This window comes from Gavia stellata, chromosome 32 (genome assembly GCF_030936135.1).
Source record: "Gavia stellata isolate bGavSte3 chromosome 32, bGavSte3.hap2, whole genome shotgun sequence".
Taxonomy (NCBI): domain Eukaryota; kingdom Metazoa; phylum Chordata; class Aves; order Gaviiformes; family Gaviidae; genus Gavia; species Gavia stellata.
In genome coordinates, this window is record NC_082625.1 from 2,472,052 (window position 1) to 2,485,993 (window position 13,942).

Sequence of the window (13,942 nt, forward strand, 5' to 3'; positions counted from 1 at the left end):
TGAGTATGATTCAGAGGAAGTGAAAATGTGGCCCTGTCAAGTAAACAAGGAATGATGGCAAGACAACAGAGATTGTTAGAGGCAAAGAACGTAGGCCAAAAGAACCTTGGAGATTATTCTACCACCGTTTGTAGTTTTCTTAATTTTATCCTTAATAGCATTACAGCTGTCAACAAAGGAAGTAAAAATTTCACTGGTCTAATGCTGCATTTACACTGATAAGAAATTTTCTTAAGAAACTTTAGGTTGAACTTTTGTGTGAATTAGAAGAAAAAAAAAAGGGGGATGTTCATCAGTAGAATGTACACATGCTAAAAATTTCTTTAAAAACGCTTTTATTGTTAAACATTGTTGGTCCCTAAAGGAAGAGCATAGTTTTCTAGGATCTGCATTGAGTTTCATTTGGTAATCAGATACAAACAACACAATAAAGCCTAGATAAAAGCAACTCTGCAAGCCATGCTTAAGTCATTTAATACATCAAGAAAACATGATATACCAGAGACAAAACCTCTGACTTTTCATTTTCTGAAATAAAGACACTCATAGTTCTTTGAGAAGGCAGACCATCTATCGAAATAGCCATCTATTGAAAAAAAGAAAATCCTTATCAGCATCTCAGGCTTTACTTCTCCTTGATATTAGAATAAGTAGGTATTGTTTCTTAGAAATGTGATTAATAAACACCTTCAGCCTTCAAATTCACAAAAAGTACTGAACCACAGACATTTTGTTGAATCATAATTTTTCACTCTTTTCCTTGACAGTTGAGATAGCTAATATTGTTGCATCTTTCAGGAATTTTTCCTCTTTAAATGCCTAAGATATGCGAATCATGGTATTTGACCATCTAGCTAAGGAAAGGCCATATTACCCTAAGCAATATTGAACTACGTGCATATGAGTCAAAGTTATTCATACACAGGATTATCCAAGAGGTCTCATGTTTGAATCATTATTTGTCAGAAAACTCGGTCCGTACAAAGCATTACTTTCTAGGTGAACCTCATCTAAATTTTTCATCAGCTGCATTTACTCTTCCTAAATTATTCAGTTCTATAAGTGTTTTAGGTTCCACAGACAAACACAAACCTATGAGTCTTCCTACTCTGATTAGACTATCCATTCGCAGACAGCTGCCCTGTCACTGCAGAAACTACAACATTCAACTACTGAAAAAGCTTTTTGTTGAGACAAACGTTCAAGCAGGGTGACAAAAATACCCAAACCCCAAACAACCCAAATTGTATAGTTCTACAAAAACAGTTCCGTCACATTACTGCAGTAACTCCTGAGTTTTATGCTAGTAAGTAAACACTAATTGTTAAGGAAATGGCCTTAGATGCATCATCCTGAAAAGCACAGACAATGTTACTAGGCTTTGAATGTAGAGCAGGTAGAACCTCATTGTTAGTTCAAAAGACAAAAATAATCAAGATTAACTCTTTTCTAAAAAGAGCCACGATGAATCTTGAAGCTCATGTGAATATACATATGCATTAGAAGTTCCCCATATTGCTTCCCCTACATTAAATGGATTTCTTCCTGACAAAATTCCGAGTTAAAGACACCAAAGACTTACTAAAACTTGATGGGTGTGACACCAATATACTAAACCGGAATGCAGGGTTACCTCACACTGTTACTTTAGGGCAAGTACTTCAGCCATGTATTCCAGCTAACAGGCCTGAAATCAGAGAGCTTCTAATTACCCATGACAAACTCTTATTTGCAAACAGCTAGGTAGATGAACCGATAAGAATCCACCTCTAGGAGTAACGTGGGAGGATGCTGATGACATCTTTGAAAGGCTAATTGCGCTTGCCAGAAGCCTGAGATCATCTCCAGCCCTTTGCTACACTGCCACCCGTTTCCAGAAGGTGAAATCAAAGAATACTGAGCTCATTTGCATTCAAAGTACTTCTCACTTTTCACAAACGGGACTTGCAAATAAAGTCGGGTAAGAATCTTGCCAAAATACATACGGAGTATTGGAAAACAAGGCTAAAAATTGTACTGGGAAGTCACCTTAGATTAGGATCACACATACCTACATCAACTGCATGGTCCCAACAGTCATGAATCAGGATAGTACTCTGCTACTTTCAGTCTACAAACATGTAACAAAAAGATGTTCCCAGTTTGCAAAAGTTTTACTTTCCAGAGATTGCAAAACCAAACTTCCCAAAGACACAGCACTACCAAGATACCAACAGCTAGAGGCATATATCCATTAGGCAATGATGGTCACCGTGATAAAGCACGACCTCAACGCAGTAGCACCACGGATATTGTCAAGAGTTGCCCAAAAATAAAACAAAGAAACAAAAGAACCTAGAGAGTTTTAAGGAATTTTTGGAAAGATGCTGAGATAGTCGTACGAAAGTTCACAGGCTGTTCATACCGAGAGTTAGAGGCATCACGTGAAACAGCAGAAGGCTGCGTGGTTGAAAGATCAGTAAGCAGGAGATGGAAGTTAGCATCGCTAACATCAACGGCCAGACCTTCCCCCTGCGTATCGCCTCCGAGACGGGAGGTGCAGGCGGGCGGGGAGGCACGTTCCGTCCCTCAGGGCACGTCCAGCTCTTCGGGCACAGCAGATGCAAAACGAGTCAGCAGCAACACATCTGCCACCCCGTCCGTTACAAGCCCACGCAGCCGCCCCGAAGCCGGGCACACCACAGCTTCACCCTGCGCCTCAGCCCGGCCCCGAGCAGCGCACCGGCCCCGAGCAGCGCACCGCCCCAGCGCCCACCGCCCCGAGGGGCGCCCCCGAGGAACGGCCCCCAGGCTCCTGAGGGAAGCGGCGGAGCCCCACGGCTCCCGCCCGCCAGACCCACCCCCCCCATACAGAGAGCTCCCCGCCCGCCCCACAGCGCCCCGCCACACCGGCCCCGGGGCTCGGTGGGCAGCGCCGTCCCGGCTCGCTGCGAGACCCGGTCCCTCTGAGGCGCCGCCGCCACCACAGAGCTCGGTCGCCCATAGAGAAGGAAAGGAAGGAAAGAAGGAGAGCGGGCGCCCATCGGGGGCGTAGGGCCGCGCTTCGCCGCCGTTTACCTCAGCCGGTGGGTGAAGCGCTGGCGACCAGCACCGCCGCCCGCCACAGGCCCCGCCGAGGCGCCGCTCGCCACTTCCGGGTAGGGGGAGGCAGGCAGGGCGGCGCCCATTCAGCTCCGCGCACGCACTGCGCATGCGCTCCCCCCCTCCCTGCGGTGGGGCCGTGCGACGCGCCTGGGCGGGAGGCGCGAAGCGTCGCCCGGGGTGGTGGCGGACAGCGTTCGGCTCGGCCGCCTCGCCCCCGCCTGCGGCTCTCGACACAGCTCGGGAACGGCTGCTCGTCAGGAGCCAGGTGCTTTCTGAGGGAGGGCCCTGCGGCGAGAAGCGGGAGTGGGCGGATTCCTGTCAAAACCAAAGAACCCCAGTGCCATCCTCGGCTGGGAGCGATGCCTCCCGGCGCTGTGAGGACTCCTGCTGCGGAGGCGGCGGTGTGGCTGGTGCTCGCTGCCTTCCTCCAGCGATTTGTTAGGGCACTGGGGCAGAAGATCCCTAGTGGAGCCTTCCTGAGGTCCACTAGCTGAAGGCGCAGAGAGTGGCCACCTCCCGCCCAAGGCCTGGGGAAAGAAGAGCGTTTGGGCGCAGTCATGCTGTAGGCATTGTCGGGCCCTCATTTCTTGCTTTACCCTGGTGCTGAGGGGAGCGTAGCAGTCCTCTGCAGGCGCAGCCCGGGTGGGAGCCGTCCCCCTCGGGGAGGGCGGCCCGCCCGTGCGGTGAGTGTCTGCCCCGGGCGCGCCGGCGGTGGCGGCTTGTTTCATCCCTCCGCGCCGCCAGGCGGCGCGCGGACTCGCCTTCCCCCGGAGCGCGGGGCGGTGCTGCGCCTGCGCGGCGGTTCGAACGGGATGGCGGCTGAGGCGGCGGGAGCGTGAGGGAGGGGAAGCGCCGCGCCGCCCGTCTCCTCACTCGTCGCCCGCTGCCGTTGTCATCTCCCGCTCTATCTTTGCAGGATGTCCGCGCTGGCGAGCGACTCCGGTACTACGGTGGCGGGCGGAGAAGTGTCAAAGAATAAGCGGAAAGGTAGCCGTGGGGTGAGGGGGGGAGCCCGCTCCGGGGGAGGCGCGGCGGCGGGCCCGGCTGAGCTCTCTTTGCACCTTCTTCAGGAGGAAGAATCGTGAAGTCTCGCTACCTGCAGTACGATAAGAAGGATGCCAAGAAGGTACTTGGATGCCTCGCTGGTGGGCTCAGGGGTCGCTCAGCAAACGATAGAAATAGTGTGAGGGGCTGCTCGGACTTGTGGAAACAGGGCCTAAGCAAAAAATGACTCTGCTGGGGTTCTGAGGGAGTCGTGGTGTATTACTGGATGCAGACTGGGATGGGAACTTGGGACTATACTCAGGTGACTTGCAAAGCACCAGGATATCCTGGGATTGTAGTTGTTTATTGTCAGCATTCAAGTTGGAGGTAAGATGTATTGCTGATCGCAGTTACTGCTTATGTCCTGTCTTATCTGTTTCTTGATTTTCAGGATACTTCAGCAAATTCTGTTTCAACATCTACTGCTAAACCATCTTCTGCAACTAAACCAAGATCAGTTCTTCCTCAGAAATGTAAAACTTCTGCTGGTAGGTTTTACCAAAATTTAAAAGCTCCTCTTTTGTGAATTTCTATTTCCAACCTGTGGAACTCTTAACAACTCTAAAATGTTGTTAAGAGATTATATTTTATATTATTTATGTCACTGTCAGTTATTATCTGTATACAAAGGGAATTAAGAAACTTGATATGGGATTGAGAGGTGTAAACTGAAGGGCATTAAACTCTTCACTGGATCTTCTGATAGAGAACTAATCTGGAATTGAGTAATTGGGTTGTCTAAAATAAGCATATCTCTTGCCTTCTGCACCAGGCTTTGAAACACTCTTACTATGCCCTCACCATTGCCCTGCTTTTTTATTTAATCTTTTTAATAAACCTGGTGTAAATGACTGAAAATCTCTGTTTGCAAAACAGTCCATTTTTATTTCTTTTGCAAGAACTGCAAAAGAATTTTTGGGTAAGACCTTAACTTGACTGGAAAGTCCTGAGGAAATGACATTATTCCCTTTTCACATCTGAGTGTTGTTGTTGAACTGTGAAATGTTTAAGAGGATAACATTCTGAACTACCCTATCTCTAGGTAAGTTAGGGAGTATACAAACGGTGTATATAAAGTAAAAATGTGTAAAAGTTTGCGTAAGGTTGCCACGTATTAGTGAAAGCATATATAATTGTGAACTTGTGCAGAATCTATTCTAATTCTTTTAGTTTGATAACAGCTTCTTTCTACAGGTGTTGACTCTAGCTTATTAAATCAGAGTAGTTTTGGGAAGGGTGACTTGCAGTCCACTTTATTAGATGAAGAAAAAATTAGTCGACCGGACCTTGATCTTTCAGCTATTAATGGTAAGCTTCCACTCATACTCAATTTCTTGGTTTATTATTTTTAACATATGTGTTGTAACTTGGTGATAAGTAACCCTTGTATTCTACTATATTCACAAAAGGATTTTGTTAGATGTTATTTCAGGTGTCTTTAAGCAGAGATATTGACACTTTCAGGGTTTAAATTAACCTGTTGATGTTTAGTATCTTTTGGGTGCTCTGTTCTGTTTGTTTAAGATCAAATGTTAAAGAACAAACTACTCCCAGGTCTTTGTTCCTCTGACAGATATGTGTTAGGTTATCAGCCTTTCTGAAAATTGTATCACATCTGTCTGTAACTGTCACTTAAAGCTAAATGCTCATGTGATCCACATCTTCTCATGAGTATCATCAGAGCCAGAAACAGAGGACAAGTCTGCTTTGCTGGTACACATAATAATTTTGAAATGGTTATGTTGACCCACCCGATATACTTTGGTAGAAGAGAGCAATAACTTTTTTGTCGTGATACAGATAAAACTGTCCGTAGAAAGACTCCAGTTTCAAACTCTGCTTGCAAAGGAGGTACAGGGACACGTCAAAAACCCAAAAAAGCGGTGAGTCTCACTGCTTTCATTTGTTAAGCATATTTATTTTGAAGCATGTGAAATGAAGATTTTCTGTTTATCTTTAATCTTGATAACAACTTTGAGGCCCTGGGGTGATGTAAAGCCTTCTGGCAGAAGCCAGAGTATAAGTCTGTTCTACTGCTAGCAATATTTGTTTTATTTATTGGATGTCTCAACACTGACTGAAGCTTTGCTTCCGTTTCTTGTGGTAAAGAATCTGCTCCAATTGTAGCATCTCCTCAAGTCGATTCTCTTTGTATTCCTGTCCATACTTTTTAATGATATCATGTTACCTTTAAATATTTTCTGACTTTTTTTGCTCAGAAAACGAACATTGATTCAACCTAATTTGAAGTGCCTTATTTAGGAATCTCATTCATCATAGCGCTGAAACTTCAAGTTCTTTACCAATATTAGGAAAATCTGCTGAAAATGTTATAAAAAGTGGTGGAACAAAGAAGTATATTTAATTAACATGCATTGTTTAAAAATGCAAACTTTTTTCATTGAGCTGTCTGTTGTTGATGATGATTCTGGGCACAAATTGGACATTCAGTAATTTGAACATTGAAAAAATAATTGTTTAAATACCAAAGTTAATGTAGTGTATTCTTTTCTTTTCTGAAGGGAAATGATTCTGATGCTGTAATGGAAGAGCTGGAATCTCAGACACTGCTTTTAACTTACCTAAGAATAAAGGTGAGAGTCCGTCAAGTATTTGGTGTTTCAGGTAGGAGAACTTGATATTGAGGAATTGTTTAATTTCTTGTCTATGCTTTCTGATCTGCAACAGTTAGATTTGCTTTGAAAACTCTTTTAGAGTGAATTCAGTGTCAGTTTATTAAACTGGTGCTGGTTCCTCATGAAGTAGGAACATACCAGAAGTTTGGGAAAACCGTGAGTGTGTTTGGAGTTCAAAGTTGTAGCAGTGACTCTGTTCTTTGTTTGCTCGGTACTGTATATGTATATTTTTCCTTTACAAAAAATATCAGTGGGGGTGGAGGAAGAAGATGGAGGGGGGTTTTGACTATAGTGTACTGTGCTTATTGCGTGAGGTCTCTGATTCATTAATTGAAGCTCTTTGAGCTGGTCTGAGGCTTACATTTGTTTATTCAGAATATGTTGATTACTTAGATGTAGCATTACTTTAGTTGTGAATATTTTTTGGATGTAATAGGCAGGAAAAAATCTTGCTGAGCTGGAGAAAAAAGCAGAAAAAAACTTGTTGATGTTGTGTGAAGAAAAGGAGAGACAACAGGAGAAGCTCTACGAGTTGAAGCGTGAAATTCTGCTCAAAGAGAGAGAGCAGAAACTTGATGATGCGTTAGACAAACAGGTAGGCTTTATTAGAATTCATGCTTCTCCTATATTTAAACAAGCTCACTTATGAAGTAGTCCTTTATCAAGAGAAGATTCCTCTGCTTCTGTGGCCTGCTGGGGTACAACTTTATGCATCTTAAACAAAATAAATATCTTCTTCCTGTTGTGACATGTTATGCTCTCTAGTAACCTAAGCAAACGCCTTTGTCACTTTTCTGTTGTCCCTTGTGGATAGGCAGGAAGGAGAAGTTAGAGCTATTAGGCAAGGAGCAGCAATAGTGCACCGGTTGCCAGAGCAGTTTACAGTTGATGCACAGGAGAAGCAAGTATCTTAAACCACGTGAACATCCTGCAGTTATGCAATTACAGTTAAGGCTAGAGCTGAGATGCTAACCCTTAGATGAGAAGTGAACATCTTTGATTCTTTATTTGTCTTATTTTTATATGTTATACAGTAATAGTTCTGGCCCTGTTGTAAGAAGCTAAGTTTCTAATGAATAATTAATTTTTGAATAATTAACTTTCAAAACTGAACCTATGTTTGCTTTCAACAAATATGCATTGAAAAAATTAAACAAGGCTTTTGTCTTTTGGAGAATACACTGTTAACTACAAAGTATCAAATATAAAACACTTTGCCTGCTATGTTGCTAGTACCTCTGAGCTCCAGTAACAAGGAAACTGGTATTGACCTAGGCATTTTGGGGTGGTAAAGGAAAACTTACTAAATGGCATGGTAAGGGTATCATATGACAAACTTCTTGAATTCCTCTGTCAACGAGCACTTTGGAGTGGTACTTGGAGTTTTTTATAAATTACTTTTCTGTATTGAGCTAGGTCTGTACTAACAAAATGGCTGCTTTTGAAGAAATGTTCGTTCATCATGTGTCTTTTTCAGATGGAAGTACTTTCTCCCCTTGTTCCTGTTTGTGAACAGTTTAAAGAACAGTATAAAAGCTTTGCAGTTTCCCTGGATGCCACTAGACATGAATTACCCATAAAGAATATTCACATAGAAGGAGATACGCTAACATACCTTGGTATGAAAATTTGATTCATCAAATTTACTTTCAGAATTAGTGGGTTTTTGGTATGCTAAAATTCTTACATTGTTATTGCTAGATCTATTTCTGGCCACTGGAGGATTTTTGTGTGCTCTTAGAGCTTGTGTGGACACGGGGCTACAGCATTAGTCACATGTTTTGCTGTGAATAATTCTGGTTTCTGTTTAACCATTAAACTGCACTTGAACAAGTTTTTTATCTTGCAGCAGGAAAAATATTAACTTTCTAAACTAGGGCAGTCTTCATATACACTTTCTTTAGAAAGTTTCTGTATCTTAACTGTATTCATGGCATTCCTCCTCCTTCCTTGTTCCTAACGGGTAAGCAAGTTGCAGGGTTGTAGAAATACTGTGATCTCTTCTTGGTTTTGTGTTTGAGGGATAAAGTCACGTGGGTAGACTCGCTCATGTTTTCTGTAGAACTAGAGCTTAACTATATTGTGTGATGTCTTGAATCAGCATGTTCGTTTAATAAATTAGTACTTGTGGTTTCTATTGAAGTCTGGACAAAAAGTTACATTTTTAAACTGCTCTGCAAGAAACAAGATTCTTAAACCATTTACAATAATCTTACTTACACTTTAAAACAAATGGTAAAGGTTTATTGAAGATCTTAAGATTCTTGTAAGAAGGCTTGAAAGGATATAAATATATATTTTTAGTTTGTGAATGCTATAGGAAAGGACTGGATAAATTTCGTGTTGGGGGTACATACCAATAGCAATATATGTAACTGGCCAGGGGACTTTGGATGTTTAAAACTTGTTTTTTTCTCTCACATTTGTCTTGTAAAAATGATCTTGGACATAATCTAAATGAGAGCTTGATTGGCAATTTTAATAGCCTGTTCCTGGTGTTAGTCTTCATAGCTAAAAATAATTTGACTTTCACAGTTTTCTCATGGTGTGTTTGTGAAAGCTGAACAAACAGTAGTTTTCCATCATCTGGTTCACCTGTCTCTGTGGTTACTCCAGCTATTAAGTAATCTTGTATTAACTGATGCCACTGCCTGCATTTCTGAATAATATTTTAATCTCTCATATTGTAGATGAACTGCGAAAGCAGTTAACTATCACACAGGAGCTTCTGGCAGAAGTTATGCCAAGCTGCTCAGAAGAAAGTGAAAAAGCATTTAGTGCACTGAAAGAGCTTAAAGAAGTGTCCCAGAAACTGGATAAAGAGCTTCAAAGGTATTTACAACAATCAGGTGAAAAGACTCATTGGCTAAATATTCAGAGGAAAATTTATAGCTCTCACCAGAATATATCCAGAATGTATATTGGAGGAGGGTTAATTGAGGGGGTAGTAGCACTAAGTATAATTTTGTTTGTAGTACACATCTGTATTTCTCTCCCTACCCTACTTACAGTCAGAGTAAAGATGCTTGGGATTTTTTGTTTGTGTGTTTTAAGTGAACTACTTTAGTGTCCTGTTCGCTGACACTTTAGCTGAGAATTTCAGTGAGCAAGAATAGCTAGCCCTGGTAAAGGGCAAATATGTAGGAAAGTGAACAAAAAAGTGAACTGGAAGCACTATGTCTTAAATAATAACCATACTAATATATCATCCTTTAGGAGGTACAAGGAGCACAGAAAAGGGTTTTTTCCTCAAGTATTGTCTCAACAAATACAAAGTGTCACTGAGAGCATGAGGAAGAGATAAAACATGATAAATTTCATTTCCTTCCTTCATTTCCCCAGAAGAAATTACAGCTAAAATCTTTGAAGATTGATAAACCATAAAGCCATGCATCTCCCCCTCCTGCAAACTGCTGCTCCTTTCCTCCAAATTCTAGCCTTTGTGAAGAAAATTCACGTTTTACATTTTTTTTCTTCTGGTGGCTGCATGGTAGGAGAACAACATGAATATTTAGGCGCATAGCCTTTGGGGTTAAGCAGAAGTTGTTAGCCTCAGAGTGACTGATTTAGCTTGCTTAATTTCTTCCAGGAGCTTCACACAAGTGCAGAACCTGTCATTTGAAGTTAGTAAAGAAGTTTCTCTACATAACCAAGGAGTATGCGAACAGAATCATGGACTAGATGTTGTGAAAAACTGGTACTTCAACTAAGTTTGTGTATTGTTTCACTAATGAGCGGATACTAAATCAATGCCAGCATACTTCTTGTATAAACATGTAACAACCAAATTTTCAGTTATACCAGAATATGCAACCAGCAGTATGTATGCTTACTAATTTAAGAAATGGAGTTTTCTTCTGCATGCTCCCATAAGGAGGCATCTTTTTTTAATATGAATTTCTGTGACACCTTTCTGATCACCTTTTGCCTTGACAATACCGAAAGGTAAATAATAAGAAATATTCTTGGCAAATATTCTTAAACTTCTTGGTTTACTTTCTTGCACCTGGCTTCAAGTGCACTGATTTGCATCTCTTTCCAAAGTAGTGTTCCTTAGAGGGCAGCATATCAGAATATAGATGTGGAATTGTGTATGTGGTACTGTGCAGCTGCTGATCTCATCAGGAGGATCTGTAGGAATGTAAAGCATGATCATTGGTGAACAGCTTCTGGAGGAACTCTTAATTGTCCCTTATTTCTGGATTTGCTGAGAGGAAGAGCTATGTGGGTAGCAAGTAATGCGGCTGATGATTGGGAGGAGCCTGATCACTTGTAACAAGTGAAAAGTTTTGGTAACATTGCCTAATTGTCTTGGAAACAAATTATTAAAATCCTAAATGCTTTTGTATTAATCTGACACCTTCTCTTTAAGGACTTTATTTATTTTTTTAATAATAATAAAGACTATTTTCCACTGCAATATCAATAGCCTTCATGTTTGAATATCTTCACTGATCTCCTACAGAAGCTTCTGTTTCCATCTGGGCTTACATAGGGCTAATACTACACAATATATGCAGCGATGGACTTACAGGCACTAACCAGTCCCAGTGGCAAGCCATGACCTACTGGCACCCAAAGTGCTGAGGACAGAATATTGTGAATGTGGAGAGAAACTTCAAACCTAACTACCGAGTAAGTGCCTGAGAGTGTGGTCTTATTATGAACATACTTGCCAGATGTGGCAGGTTTTTCCAACATACTTTCCATTTTTATGCATGGAATGCATTTTGCTCTGGAAGACGTGCTGTATCCTGTATTTTTTTTACCTGTGGAACCTCTTTCTGTGACGGTTTTTCAAAAGCTTTGCTTTGTATTGTCTGCATAGTGGTACATTTCTGGCTTAAGCTGTGTCTCTAAAGCTTTTTGGCCTGCTCAAAAAATACTTGGAGCATTCTCCTTGCACTCCTTGAAGTGCTATTCAGGCTTTCTTCCTAGTGTTACTAGGGGTCTAATTAGATTCTTGTCTCCTTTTATTAAAAATTAGGAGTAAGTTAAGCTATAGTAACTGGATCAGTAAGATGTACAGTGCACTGCATGAGAAGTCAGTATACAACAAACTATTAAGACTCTCCTTGTAGATAATATCAGTGTCATTTTTTTCACAGAAACTTATCCGTGAGCCAGTGGGAGGGCAATGAGTTATTTTAAGATATTCATAGAATCATAGTCATCTGTTACTTCTTTTTTCTCAGACATGTTGGATGAACTGCACCTGATGGTTCACCCGTGTGTGCTGCCATTCGGTCCATGAGTCACAGGTGCTGCACACAGCAGGATCGTGTTCTGGGCCGGGAACATGAGCTGCACCTACAAAGCTGGCCACTGGATGGGGAACTTTGCTAAGCAGTCAAGTCATAAGTTAGTTGCAAATTGGTAGTCTTTATTTTTGGTTGATGGAGATCTCAGTAGAAAGGTTCCTATGTGATGAAACCGCCGGTCAACCAGCTGTGCTTCCTAGGTTTGGATAGTTGCTGGGATGTGTGTCCTCATGGCTATACTGCTTATCAAAAGTGTGTCATTCTGAGACTCGGAAAGTTAAGAGAGGTCATCTTAAATATGAGGGGGGAGGAATGAAAGGAAAAATCAAGTTTATAGTGTCTTGATAATTCTGTCTCTGCACAGACACAAGTCAGAATGTCTTTTCTAGGATTTCTTGATGGTAGACCTCATTGCTGGTCTAAAAAAAATTTTTTTTAAGAAATACTTTTACATTAAACCCATCCTCTTCAGTCAAGTGACTTTCTACCATTGAGATACTATTGTGTGTACGTGTATATATACAAAAATGTTACTTAAGCAACAGACAGCAATACAAATTTTCACTATGAAGTGAAAATCTTCTTCCCTGAAGAAGATTGGTGGAGAAAGGTTCTGCTTGCTGTGATCGTGGTTAACAGCTAGAAATTTTTTGGGGCAGTAGTTCATCCTGGCTGCTGCAGGTGGCAGTCATTATCTGTACAGCAAGCCTCAGGCAAAGTGGGAGTCCCGGAGCTAAAGGCCGACTTGCATGTACAGAACAATAAAGTGCTTGGGGATGTGCGCTCATTGTTTCAGAAGAATCACAGGCAAGGATTTGAGCATTCTGGCCGTTCTTTTCCTTAAACTGAACACTTGCGTAATTCTTTCTACAAATGGTAGAACAAGTGTTGGATAAAGCATCTCAGCCTGTCCAGGAAAGGGTTTAAAACTATTTTGAACTGAGGCTTTTCCATCTTGATTTTTCCTGAATATTCTTTCTAAGTGGTTCTGTTTTGGCTCTTTGCAGAAGTGTTTTAGGCTCCTCCACCTTGAAATAGCCAGAGATATTAGATGCTGTCATACTGAACACTGTAAAACAACAACAACAAAGAACTGCAAAATCACTGGAGCAGGAGCTAAACAGATGTGACACCACTTATTTTGTATTTTCCACTTATTTTCTGACCATGTCACATGCTTTGAATCTGGTTGGAGTCCTAAACAACTTAAGGGCTCTTTTTATTCAGGTTATGAATATCTTCTTGAGTTTTTTGATTTGTTTTTAACCTAGAATTAATAGTGTTCTCCCTTCTGTAACTTGTATCAATGTAGAGATTTATGTTCTATCTGAACTTGTGCAGTACTTATTACCTATGTATTCATCTTTTAGGCCAGAAGTTCTTCTTGACCAATTTTTAACATTCATGTGTCCTGAGGTGCTTTTTTTTGGGGGGGAGGGCATGCTTTTTCTCTCTTCTGAAAGCAATGGTGAAATGAGCCAGCTGGGTCTGAGAGCCTGGGTGGGAAGAGGGGAGCACAGAAATGTAAGTACTCGTCCCCTGCAAAATTCTCTTAGTTGTTTAAAAAGCAATTGGCAAAGATCGTTTTAAGCTAAACCTAGCACAGATTGCCCTGCCCGAATTCTGGTATTTCTTTGGGAGCTCTGACCACATTCTCTTCAGTTAAGCTGGTGTTGCCTGACTGTTTCGACCACCAGCTCAGGAGGGCTGAGTCAAAGCATTTTTTGCTGTAATTCCTGTGCTCTCTGCGATAGGGTCGCCAGGGTCAACGCAAGGGAGCATCCCTCTTGCCTGTGGTGCACTATAGTGGAGCTGCAGCCCAGGAGATGATCGAGGCCCATTTGTCTCTTCACCACCACCCCCCATCCCTGTGATTCTTTGTTCACACTAGCTTCAAATGGAGCTGATTCTTTGCTC

The 13,942-nt window shown here is 41.8% G+C and overlaps 1 protein-coding gene across 1 annotated transcript; it reads left to right on the top strand.

The window, feature by feature from the left end:
• Window positions 1-3,935: 3,935 nt before the first annotated feature.
• HAUS8 (HAUS augmin like complex subunit 8) lies at window positions 3,936-10,610 on the top strand. Its single transcript, XM_059831879.1, has 10 exons — window positions 3,936-4,071; window positions 4,155-4,210; window positions 4,520-4,616; window positions 5,323-5,436; window positions 5,929-6,011; window positions 6,651-6,722; window positions 7,201-7,359; window positions 8,242-8,383; window positions 9,455-9,596; window positions 10,354-10,610. Exons 1-10 carry the CDS (start codon window positions 4,002-4,004, stop codon window positions 10,472-10,474), a joined length of 1,056 nt encoding a protein of 351 aa, XP_059687862.1. The 5' UTR covers window positions 3,936-4,001; the 3' UTR covers window positions 10,475-10,610.
• Window positions 10,611-13,942: the final 3,332 nt, after the last annotated feature.